This window comes from Martes martes (genome assembly GCF_963455335.1).
Source record: "Martes martes genome assembly, chromosome: 6".
NCBI classification, from domain to species: domain Eukaryota; kingdom Metazoa; phylum Chordata; class Mammalia; order Carnivora; family Mustelidae; genus Martes; species Martes martes.
In genome coordinates, this window is record NC_137893.1 from 81876833 (window position 1) to 81889183 (window position 12351).

The 12351-nt window shown below is 45.6% G+C and overlaps 1 protein-coding gene across 1 annotated transcript in view; it reads right to left on the bottom strand.

The window, feature by feature from the left end:
• DCBLD1 (discoidin, CUB and LCCL domain containing 1) overlaps nt 1-5356 on the bottom strand; it is a gene marked incomplete at its 5' end in the record, with an annotated part of 66565 nt that extends 61209 nt beyond the window's left edge. Inside the window, one exon of the mRNA XM_080805607.1 lies at nt 5137-5356. Within this exon, the coding sequence (XP_080661733.1) occupies nt 5137-5356 (220 nt within the window). The remainder of the gene's footprint in view (nt 1-5136) is intronic.
• Between the last annotated feature and the right edge of the window lie 6995 nt (nt 5357-12351).

Genomic DNA, 12351 nt, shown 5'->3' on the forward strand with positions numbered 1-12351 from the left:
TCAGCATGCAAGGGCTCACAGTGAGAACTTATTTCTACACTGGGCTAGAAATCGCCATGTGGGGTTTTTTCCATCAGTTAAGTCTCTCCCACTCCCCTGCCTTCCAGGCAAACAACTATATACAAAGCAGAGAACAAACATCTGGAAAATGACACCAATATGACTCTCCAGTTGCAAAAAGGCAAAATTACACCACAGTCTAATGAAAAATAAAAACTTGTGAGTCTGGCAATATTTTTGCATTTATCGTCAAAACCAAGCTTTAAATATATCAGAACGAATCGCTCTAGTTTAAATCCACCTTTTCAGACTTTTGGTCTATAAATAACAGTCTAACTAGACATACTATTTTATTACTTTGTCTTGTTCTGGTTTTGATTCTCAGCTCAAGTCAGCTCTGAGTCTTCAATAGGGCAGGAACTAGGTCTCCACTGCCTTCTCCCCCATCCTCACTGAGCACACATTCCTGATTGAGCACCCACCATGGGCTGGCCACTGTTCAAAGCACAAAGCTCCTCCTGGGCCTTACAGTCTTGTAGGGGGAAGACAGACAAATCAAATAAAAGTGTAACTGATACACTCTGGTGGAAGATGGTAGTGCTCCAGAGAAAACTGAAGGCAGGGAAGGGGAATAAGGAGTCCTGGGGGATAGCAGGAGGGTTACAGGTGGTTAGGGCCATTTTCCCCGAGAAGATTGAAGGGGGAGGGAGTCATGTAGATATTTGAGACAAGCCTATTCCAGGCAGAGGGAACAACACATGCGAAGGCTCTGAGGTAGAAAAGAGTGTCTGATATCTTTGAGAAAGAGTGAGAAAACCAGAATCGCTGGGAGCATGGGGAAGCGTTGGTAGAAAACAAGGTCCTAGAGGAAGTGGGGAAGGCAGAACCAAGGGGCCCCCATACTTGTCAAATAAGTCGTAATAAACAGTAATGAACAGGAAGATGACTGGCATTTATTGAGGTTTTCCTATGGGCTAGGTGCAATTCCAGATAGGTTATGTGTATTATCTCCTTAAAAAATGCAAAACAACTGGTTACTCTAACATGTATAGTGCTGACTCTATGCTTCAGGACACATAGCAGTAACCCAGAACTCAACATGAAGTATTTCCCTGAACAAGTTTTGTTTTGTTTTGTTTTTCTGCCTTAACATGACGAAAACCTTTGTTAAATGCTGCAATTAATTTCACCTCTCCATGCATCTTAAAAATAAAGCCATAATTCCTTGTAAATGTCAGATGTCTAAGTTATTTCCAAGTTATGTTCTCTATGTGATTGTTCATGTCTGTTTCAATGCCACAAGGTTAAAGAGTTCAACTTATAAAGTAAAAAGTTAATAACTTCAGTTCAGACACTATTCAGAGTTCGAATCCTAATGCATCCTTTGGTTTGTTTAATGAAGCCTTTAGGATTTTAACATCTTTTTTTCCTGAACTATATGATACAACTTAATGTTTCTGAGTGTTACATCTACTACAGCCCAAAGATATGGTACATTCTGGTCTGCTGGCACATTCCCTTCTTTTCGTTGTTCTTTTATTTGAAATATACATAGACATGTAGAAATAAGTATGCTAAGAGAGCAGGCTTGCTAAACACAATTAATTAAGGGAAGCACCAGAGGAACCTTCATAAAGACCTTCAATAGACTCTTTGTTACTTAGTTTCTGGGTTTTTTTTTTTTTAAGATTTTATTTATTCATTTGAGAGAGGGAGATAAGAGAGAGCACAAGTGGTGGAGAGGCAGAGGAAGAGGGAGAAGTAGACTCTGCTGAGCAGGGAGCCTGATGCGGGACTCAATGCCAGGACCCCAGGATCATGACCTGAACTGAAGGCAGACGCTTAACTGACTGAGCCACCCAGGCACCCCTATTACTTAGTTTCTACTAATTAGGAAATAACTTGAAGATACCGTCTAAACATGAAAAGATTGTTCAGTTTAACCCAAGAAACATTTATTAAGCACCTTTGTCAGGCGCTAGGATAAGGACAATCCCAGTCAGTCCCTCAGGAACTGGCAGTCTAACAGGGCAGACAGAATCCCAGACCCTGGTGCTGATGGAAAGGCTGGGGCAAGTGTACACACTGATACAGAAGGTACCAGAATAAGCTTGGGCTTACTTTGTAAGAAGTCACTCACCCAGAACATCAGACATCCACTGTCCCATGTCTAACCAAATATGTAGGAGAGATCTTATATATCTTATATATCAGACCTTCTGATAGTAACAAATGGGAGTTGGGCAGAATTTTTAAGGCAATTTTAAAGCATCCAATTCCACGCTTAAAGTTTCCTTAGAGACTGAATGCTTATTTTTATTCTTCATGAAAACTTAAATCACACGGAGGAAATCTTTAATATACATCTCCGAATATTTTCCTGAGGAGAGAATCAGGGATTTTTAGTTAGCACAAATTCATCACACAAATTAGGATATTTTGTTCTCAAAACTTAGAATCAAGGTACGAAGATCTAAGTCCAAGCCTATGAATTTATACTAATTGCATTAATACTAAAGATCAATTTATACGTAATATTACATAAGATCAAAAACCATGTGAAACCATATCTAATTTTAGTTAAGTTGGTCCAGAGGAAGGGCATAAGAAGGAGCAGAAATCAGACCAAATTCTGCTCATCTAGTACTGGGGCCTGGCATGCTATAAATACTAGAAGAGGTGGCCACTTTTTAAAAAATTAACTGAGCAAAAGCACCTTCAGGTAAACAGAAGCCCTACAAAGGAACCAGTATAGCTTCCCCAGACTCTGACATAAAAAACTGGAATAATTTCATTGAGTAGGTTTATAAATACTTAGATTAAATTATCACATTTGTTTCCTGAAACATAATCCAGTGAATAAAAGTGTAATATTAAATTGTCTATGACACAGATGGTAGCATTTTATAATCCTAAAATTATAAAATGTTTCTACCATCTCAAGGCTGATTAGAATCAGAATTACCCGGGAGAATTTTTTTTTTTAAGTGCCTATTCCCAGGCCCAACCCACTTGCAATTCTGATTCATAGCACGGGGTTGGGGCTTTACAAAGCTTCCGGAGATAGTGGTGATGAGGCAGGTTGGGACCCAAGAAGAACAGACTAAGCTGACTCCGAGAATGATGAAGGTAAAATGTAATAAATGGGGTCAACTTCTCACCAAAGTTATTCTAGAGCTGCCCTCTTCTAAGCATCAAGATTGTTGATATCACTTCTGACCACCCTTCGATTATGTAGCCAGCAGCCTATCTCAAGACCTAAAATGGGATTGCCTGTTTAAATTTATGGAAACTTGCAAAACAAGTGACCAAGGGCTGATTGAGAAAACCACAGATGTGAGAAACACTAACAAAACAAAACAAAACAAAAAATCACTGATTATCACTCCAGAGGTATCAGACCAGAGTTCCTAGAATTTTTTTTTTTCTCAGTAAAATGTCCCAAATCTAAGATTTGCTTTTTTGTGTGATTGAATGCTTATGCCTTCATTGGCTCTTTTAACATCCTAAACACATAGGATGTTTTGTGGAAACTCAAATGACAACATCTTCTTCTGCCAGTCAGCTGCTACCAAGTCGCAGATTTGAAACTCAGTAAGATCTAAGCAATCACACTTGTTCCCAGAGAACTGTTCTCTCCACAAAGCACCCACTCAACAGCCTAGATGAAGGTCCAACATCTGAAACTTCGTTTGGAAAAATGGAAGACAGTTGTGGCAAGACGAGGACAGGGGCACATTGTTGGACATATTCATAGAGGTCCCATCTTCTAACAGTGAGGTGAGAAACATTTTTTAAATGTTTAAAACACCTATGATCAAAATCCTACATTTAATAAAAACATACATTATTTATTAAAATTTTATGATATGCGTAGCATTCTGTTAGTGCCAAGACATATTTTGCCTAAACTTGAACTTTAAAACAAACAAACAAACAAACAAATTCGTATGTAAGCAAACTTAGGAACCACTACTGACATCTTGAGTATTCATGTTTCGGACTGGGAATGGATACTTGGTTTAGTGAAGAAAATGCCAGTATTTGGATTCATTAGAAAACACAAGGTGGGGGTTGAGGGGAGCTGTCAAAATACTCTGGATAGTGCCATTCAATACCCTCCGTTGTATAGGGGCACAAGCAGGGAAGTAAAAAAACCAAAAACTGAAAAATTGCAGAAAGCTGCCCTATTGGTAAAGAACTAATTAACAAGGATTTGTTGGGGGTGGTAAAACGGTTTATTACTTTAAAGATTTTATTTATTTATTTGACAGACAGAGATCACAAGTAGGCAGAGAGGCAGGCAGAGAGAGAGGAGAAAGCAGGCTCTCCACGGAGCAGAGAACCCGATGCGGGGCTCGACCCCAGGACCCTGGGATCATGACCTGAGCCGAAGGCAGAGGCTTTAACCCACTGAGCCACCCAGGCGCCCCTCGTTTATTACTTTAATCAGGTGGCTATGCAGAGGTAAAGTCGGTCGTGGGCTAACCACGTCCCACCTGAAACCAAGGACCAGGTCCACAGAAACACCAGCCTAGTCGGGAGTCGACTCACTCAAACACCCAGTGAAGAGCCGAGACACAGGACAACTTGGGGCGCAAGCAGCACACACGTGAGGCGGCCCTCCTCCCCAACCTCGGGGGGAGCCTCTCCCCTTCCCCCGCCCCCCATTCCTACGAGCGGCAAACGCACACCCTCGGGTCGCAGCCGCGCAGGGAGGACAGGGGACCCGGAGGGCCCAGGCGCCCAGCTGCTGAGCAGCCCCGTCAAAGGAGGCTAGCGAGCACCGTCTCCGCTCACGACTCTCCCCTAAGGCGGCCGGGGTCGTCAGCGCGCGACCCCCGGGCCATGTCACTTCTCACGGGGCCGGCGGAGTCAGGAAGTCTGGAAGCAGAGTGAGCCCGGCTGCGGGGAAAGCAGAGGGGACGCGGGAGGTGTCAAGTTGCTTCTCTGGTCGAGCGGGGAAGGAAGGAGTTGGGTGGGGGAACGATCGGAATTCTGTAACTTATTTTATACTCGAGCCGCCGTCGGCCAGAAAGAGCAGGACCCCGCGGGGAGCAGGCGGTGACCCATTTCCTCCCGCACCGGTCCCTCCAGGCCCAGCCCGCCCTGCCCCGCCGCCCGCCCTCCACTCACCCAGCTCGCCCGCCTGCAGCCGGAGCGGGGCGGAGATCACAAACAGGAGGGCCAGGAGGCCGCGGGAGCCGGCCACCATGACCCCGCCGGGCGCCAGCTTGGCACGCTCGGCCTCCCCTCGCCGAGCGCAGCGCCTTCGCTGCCCCGGCCGGGCCGCCTCCTCCGCGGCCGAGCGCGCCGCCGGGAGTGGGCGCAGCCGCGGCCCCGCACCGAATCCCATTGGGGCGGCCGGGAGCCCAGCCCGACGGAGGCGTCGCCCGCCCCGCCCCGCCCAGCCCCGCCCCGCGCGCCGGCCCCCAAAGGAGGAAGTCGAGGTCCCCGGCGGCTGCTAGCCTTGAGGCCGGAGGCGCACTAGGCGCCGCCCGCGGTCCCCTCTAGGCACCGGGCGTTCCCTGTTTCGGTCTTTTTTCTTCCGCGGCTCCTCCTCCCCCAATGCATGTGAACCTGGCAGCCAGGAGGACACCTGGCCTTGAGACCTACCCCGAGCCCGGCTGTGTCCAGGTCCTCCCCCGAGCTTCTGAGCGCGAGGTGGGGGGGGGGGGGCTGCTCTCCACCAGGGCTTTGCCAACCCCACAGGATCGGGCGTGCCAGTGATAGCAGCAGTGGGGGACGCGAAATATTGCCTGATAGGTTGATGATGGTGACAATGAAAATCCAGTTCAAGTCTCTCCATTCATTCATTCAAAAGTTACTAAGGTCCAGCAGTGTGGCAGCCAGGCACAGTGCTAAGCCCTTGTGACACTTGCAGACGTTAAAAATAATCAGGCAAGTGTATAATGCGTACTGCGGATGGTGACATGAAAAGTACTAGTGGAGCAGTCTGGAAGATCTAATTAGGTGGCGTGGGAGGAGACCACGGGGGAGGAATCAGCCAGGAAAGCTTTTCCTTAAAGAGTGGCTTCTAAGCCGAGACTGGGAGAGTGAGTGGGACTTGGGAAAGCTAAAGGCGGGGGGCAGGAGAACAGCCGCGGTGTGCGAAGACGCCGAGGGAGGAAGAGGCCGGGGCGTCCGGAGCGCGCAGCACAGGTGGTTGCCTGGCAAGAAGTGGAAACCAGTGAGCAGAGCAGGGGCCGGAACGTGGAGGGACTGAGACGCCACGTAAAGGATGCTTAACTTGATCCTTGAACCAGCGAGCAGCCACAGAAGATTGGGGCGCAGGATCTGATTTCCTGGGGGTGTAGAGAAGGGCTGCGGGGAGGGCAAGCTGGAATAGTGGAGAGTTACAAGGGGGGAAGTGGCAGTGGAAATGAACTGGACAAACTAAATACATATTTTACAGACTCTGACATCTTAAATCCGGTTGCAGTTCTCTCGCGCTCCCTCCACTTAGCGCTCTGCAGTTTTCGTAGCAGAGCCACTGTAGCCACAGTTACAGCCGCAGGTGCGGAGGGAGCTCTCCCGGCGAAGACAGCAATACCGCAGAGGTCCAGCGCTGGGCGTTCGCGTGCTCTTTGGATACTCGGATAGACTCTGGTCATGCCTGCATATTCATTTTTAGCTCTGTCTTTATTTTTTAACTATGCGTTTGTCTTTGGTGATTTGCTTTCTCAAAGGCAGCAGAGCTTAGAGGAAAGAGCTAGGGCTTTCGAAATGAGGCTGATCCAAGGCTGAATCCCGGATCAGCCACTGACTACGACTGATTCTCTCTGGGCCTCAGTTTTGTTGGGCTGTATCATACCTAATCGTCCTGACTGTCACAGAGACAAAATAAAATACATATTTAAAGTTTCAGCATGTCCGAGGTACTCAATAAATAGGTTTATCATATTTGTGTTAAAAGTAAATTCACACCCATGAATATGTTCAATATTCTCACACAGAAAACATGAAAGATACTTTGATACATTGAATTACTCCCTAACTCCAGCTTTCTCTGTTTCTTCTTTCTTTTCATTCCTTCCAAGAAGGTGAGTTTGGGCAGCTGCTGCTGGCCTCCAGTAGGCATAGCTCTGGAGCAAGGACCAAGGAAAGACAATGAGCGTATTGTTCACTAGTGAGGAATTCACCCAGTGAGCCAGGTGGGCTCCCAGAGGTGACCTTTTCCATGTCAGGTAATACCTTCGTGGGAATGAAGTAATATATTCTACACCAGAGTCCCGAGCCACATCAGAGGCGAGATTTAGGATCTGGTAACAATGAGAAAACAAGATGGCAAGCTATATCCTAGTGCTTTCATCATGCTATTCCTTCCTTTAAAAAATAAAAGCAAAGTATAGTGAAAAAATATGAAAATACAACAGATTGCTAATTATAATTTTGTATATAATGATATAAATCAACCTCATTGCATTGCTATACTTCAACAACATAGACTTTTATGGCAAGCATGTGTATCTGTTTTACTCTTTTTTTTTTTTTAAGATTTTATTTATTTATTGGAGAGAGAGGCAGAGGTAGAGAGAGAGCAGGAGCAGGGAGGAGAGGGAGAAGCAGACTCCCGCTGAGCAGGGAGCCTGACAGGGGGTTTGATCCCATGACCCTGGGATCATGACCCGAGCAGAAGGCAGATGCTTAACCAACTGAGCCACTGTTTTACTCTTGAGAAGATTCCATTATGAATTTTTATTTTTTAAAAAAACTTTTAAAAGATTTTATTTATTTATTTGACAGAGAGAGACACAGCGAGAGAGGGAACACAAGCAGGGGGAGTGGGAGAGGCAGAAGCAAGCTTCCCACTGAGCAGGAGCTCCATGCGGGGCTCGATCCCAGGACCCTGGGATCATGACCTGAACTGAAGGCAGACGCTTAACGACTGAGCCACCCAGGCGCCCCCCATTATGATTTTTTAAATGATACACTATGAGATCTCAGAATGTAATGTAAAGTTTGGAGATTTTGTTAAAAATTATAATTAAATGAGGTAAGACTCATTTAAAGCATCTCACATACTAAGATTAAAGAACTGCTTAGCTATCATGTGAAACCTCTCTGGAAGGGCCCCTCACAGAGCAGCCTCACATTTAACCTGTCTCTCCACTTGCCATCCAGTCTTTCCTTACTTTGCCTATCTCACTGCATTTTTGTTTACATTTGCTATCTCTTCTGTAAAAGTAAAGAACAGCTGGTCAGAGCTGCCTTGTTTTATATATAAAATATGTACTCTGTATTGCTTAGGTAACACAGAACTTAAACAGAACTGCAAGACTGGTTTTATTCCAAAGTCGTTAGAAAGCTTTAGACTGTGGTTCAGTTTGATAACCTAATCAATTTTATCCTTAGCATACAGTAACTTTGATGTGACTATGAAGAAGACCAAATGGGATATAAGTTTGAAACCCAGGGAAGCTTCTATTTCCTGAATGCTCTCCTTTTTCCAGTTCAACTCAATACATTCAACTTAATAAATATATTTTAAACATGCCTATACTGCAAAACAATGGGATGGAGACACAATGGAAAAAATACAGGTACTTCTTTCTCTCCTTCATTCATAATCTAATGATAGAAACTTCAATTATATAGGTTCATAAGTACAATGATGAAAGTCCAGGGTATTACAGAATCACAACAGAAGGGTATATAACTGGATTGCAAAAGCCTGGAGGGAAATAATGTTTGTAAAATGAGAAGAACTTCTGAGAAAGTTCAGAAACACAGATCACATGGTGCCCACAGGAACTGAGCCTAATTCACCAGGGCTGGAACAGTGAGCGTGAGATAGGAGTGGGAGCCTGAAGGTGCAGTGGGAGGCGGGAACAGGATCTGAGGGCGCCCGGGGCAATGGGAAACAAGGAAAAGTGGAGGAACTTGTTCAGATTTGATTTTTGGAAGACCACACTGGCTGTGGGGTGGAGAATGGATTGGAAAGAGGCAGAAAAACCAATTAGGAATTTGTGGCAATACTCCAAGACTAAAGATGATGGCACCTGCCTCTTGTGCTCAAAGGGGCGGGGGAATCAGTGGACCAGCAGCATCAAAACACCTGCGAACTTGCTAGAAATGCAGACTCCTGTCCCCACCCCTGCTTGGATCTCTGAACAGAATCTGCATTTTAATAAGATCTCCAAGTCAGGATAAAGCCATTGGTAGATCTGAGAGATAGAGGTTAGAAACACAAGATATAATGGAGTCTTGGGATGTAGGAGATGAGAGAGAAGGAGGATTCAATTCTGGGTGCAGCAGCCCAAATAGTTGGTATCACCCACATTATTTCCTGTCTATAACTCCCTATTGACTTATGGTGGCTGGTGTTCATTAGGTAGCTGTGTCATCTCAGCTCTAGCATGGATTCTTGCTGTAGCTCACTGTGGCCAGATCTCACCTTCTGGTTGTCTCTTTTGCAGCTCTAGAAACTTGACTTTTATCAATGTGCTTGAACTTGGGGATACCGCTCCGTGCTTAACTTAATCACAGAAATATATAAACCAGCATCAATGCCCATTTATTAATACCGAGAACTATGAAATGGTGATGGGAATTTTCTTCATCCTGAGAACAACTATGGAAGGTAGGGACCACCAGAGGTAGTTAGACAAGCATGAAAGAAAAACAAGGCTGATCCTTTTAGTGGTTCTAATGTTTGAAGGCAGCAAGTAGGAGTACTGGATCCTTCCCATCCCTCACCCCTGTTAAAGTAAAAACAAAACAAAAAAAATATTCTGACACTTATTCGAACAGTAAGGAAGACTTTATTTGGGAATATTGCAACAGGGGTCAAGACTATGGCAACAGGAGAGATAGATCCGGCTTCACTCTGAATACAGCAAAGATATCTGGGGATTTCCAGTCAACAAACAGATGGAAAATTGTTAAGAGGAGACATCAAGGATAAGGGGATTCTTGCTAAGTTCACTTGACAGGATTCCTGCTAAATACAGGTCAAGACTGGTACATCAAAGGTGGAGGATGAGAAACTTGATCAGATATCAATGGTGATCCAATATGGTACAGGGTTCTCTCTAAACTGACTTAGCAGGCAGTAGAGAGCCCGAGGATGAGACCTCCTTGGAAAAGGAGCTCAGAGAAACCTGACTTTAGTTGGGTCAAGAAGAGAGACTTTGTCACCTCCATGTGGGTATTTCTGCCACCAGCACCAAACAACTGGACTATGCAGGCAACACCCTCTTCCAGTGGCAGAGATTATTAGTCGATAATCCCACATGAAGTGTGATTATGGTCACACTTGCCTCCTAAATTGGTCTTGCTCTAATTTCCATTTCTTCTTTAGATATGCTAATGTTTTAATCAGACCTTCTCCAGTTCCCTAATTCTGTTTCCAATTCCCTATTTATTGATATAGTGTAACTTTCAAGGGGCAGCCTGATTTTCAAGTTCTAGTTGCCTGCAATACATGTGCATAGTTTTAAAAAAGTAGTCCTTGAAGAACGTTTGCATACTTCCTTGAATCAGTTTTTAAGACAGCTCTAGGACAGCTGTTTCCTACTCGTGTCCCCAGGAAACATGTTCATTCCACTGGGAGATTTACAAAGCCCACTAAGCTGTGAAGCAAAGAAATGTATTTATTTCTTTGTATTGTATTTATTTCTTTGTATTTATTCAACACACTTGAAATCCCATTTTTGTTTTCTATGTTGTGTGTGGTGTGGGGCACAAGGTAGGTAACTGCATAGTTTTTATTTTGTTTTTACCAAACACATTCAGTGTAGAGAGAAGAGGTATGATGGGTCAGCTTCGTCCCCCAGGCTTTAAAGAACCATCACGGAGGGGAGCCTGAGTGACTAAGTCAGTTAATTGTCTGCCTTCAGCTCAGGTCACAATCAAAGAGTCCTGGAATGGAGCCAGAGCCCCGCATTGGGCTCTCTGCCCTTCCAGAGTGTGCTTCTCCCTTTCCCTCTGCTTCCCCCCACCTCACCCCCGCTGGTGCTTGTGCACGCTTGCTTGCCCCCGTGCATGCTCTGTCTCTCTAGTGTGCTCTCTCTCAAATAAATAGTATCTTAAAAAAAAAAAAAAAAAGAGCCCATTGCTGACCAGTTGCTCATTTCCATGCTTTCTAACTTGGTGTGCGATGGAGATGGAGGGAACAGTCAAATGCAGGTACTAGAGGAGAGTTCCAAGCTTTGCTGTCATCACAGTTCCCACCTGCAGCCCAGAACCTTGGGCCATTTGCCTGAGTGAGGAGGGGAGGGAGGGGAACTTGGAGGCTCCTTTCTGCCCAGCCAGAGTCCTTGTACTCTGGGAACATCCTCCTGGAGTTATGCATGTCTGTAATAGCTATTATCCAAAACCCCCAAGGTAAAGGTGGAGCGCCCTCCACTCACTCGTAACAGACACAATTATTGACTTGAGTGTTGAAATCAGACCTGGCAGCTGAGTTTCAGGCTCAGCTAACATGCTCCAGTGCCTTCCCTTTCCCCCCCTGGATCCTCCATCTGAGCCTAGAACCCAGAGGAAAGATCTGGAGAGATTGCTAAGAGAGCAAAGAATTAACAAGGAGAGGACAACAGGCATTAGAGGGTGCCATTATAGGCGGAGGGAGCCCAGAGTACAGGGCTGCAGGCTCTCCCAATACTGAGGCTAAAACTAACCTTTAGACCTTTAGGCTATGACCACTGAGAGCTCCAAACCAATTGGTCAGAGCTGGGAAAGCCGAGAGGAAGAGAAAGGAGAACTGACCAGTCCCCAGCACAGCCCAACCCTGCCCTCAAGTTTTATGCCCTTGTGATATTGGGATGGGGGGGACACCCTGCCCAGGGATCAAGGAGAACTGGGTCTAGTGACCTGGTAAAAGTCACTCCCCACCGGCCCACCTTGGCTTTAGTTTACTCCTGTCTACAAGGAGCAGGCTAGACTAGACAGTCTGTGATATTTCCTGCTTGGACATCCAGGATGCTGTCTTGATGCTAATGTGAGCTGTTAGGGAAGTGGAGGTGATCCCTTGGGATCTCTGGAAAGTATTCTTGGAAGCTGAAAATATAAAACAACTTTTAAGGAGAAATGGCCCCATGCTTCGGCCTGCCCACGTGACTCTCATGTACTCAGACCCCAGGCCTGAGGGTTACAAAGAACAGGCATCTGCTGTGGATGGGGGGAGAGTAGAGCATCCACGAACACCTCACAGTGAGAACCGGGAGGGAAATCAGGAAGCTTGGGACAAATGAGGGCTCTCCATTCAAAAGCCAGAGCCATTTATCTCAACTTCTGCTAAGAGATTAGGTCCTGATGTTTATCTTCTTTCCTTCCCCTGCATCCCTCCATGTGATTCGACTTTATAGTTGAAAGAAAACAAAGACCTTTGCAGCCCCCAGTCCATTTCAG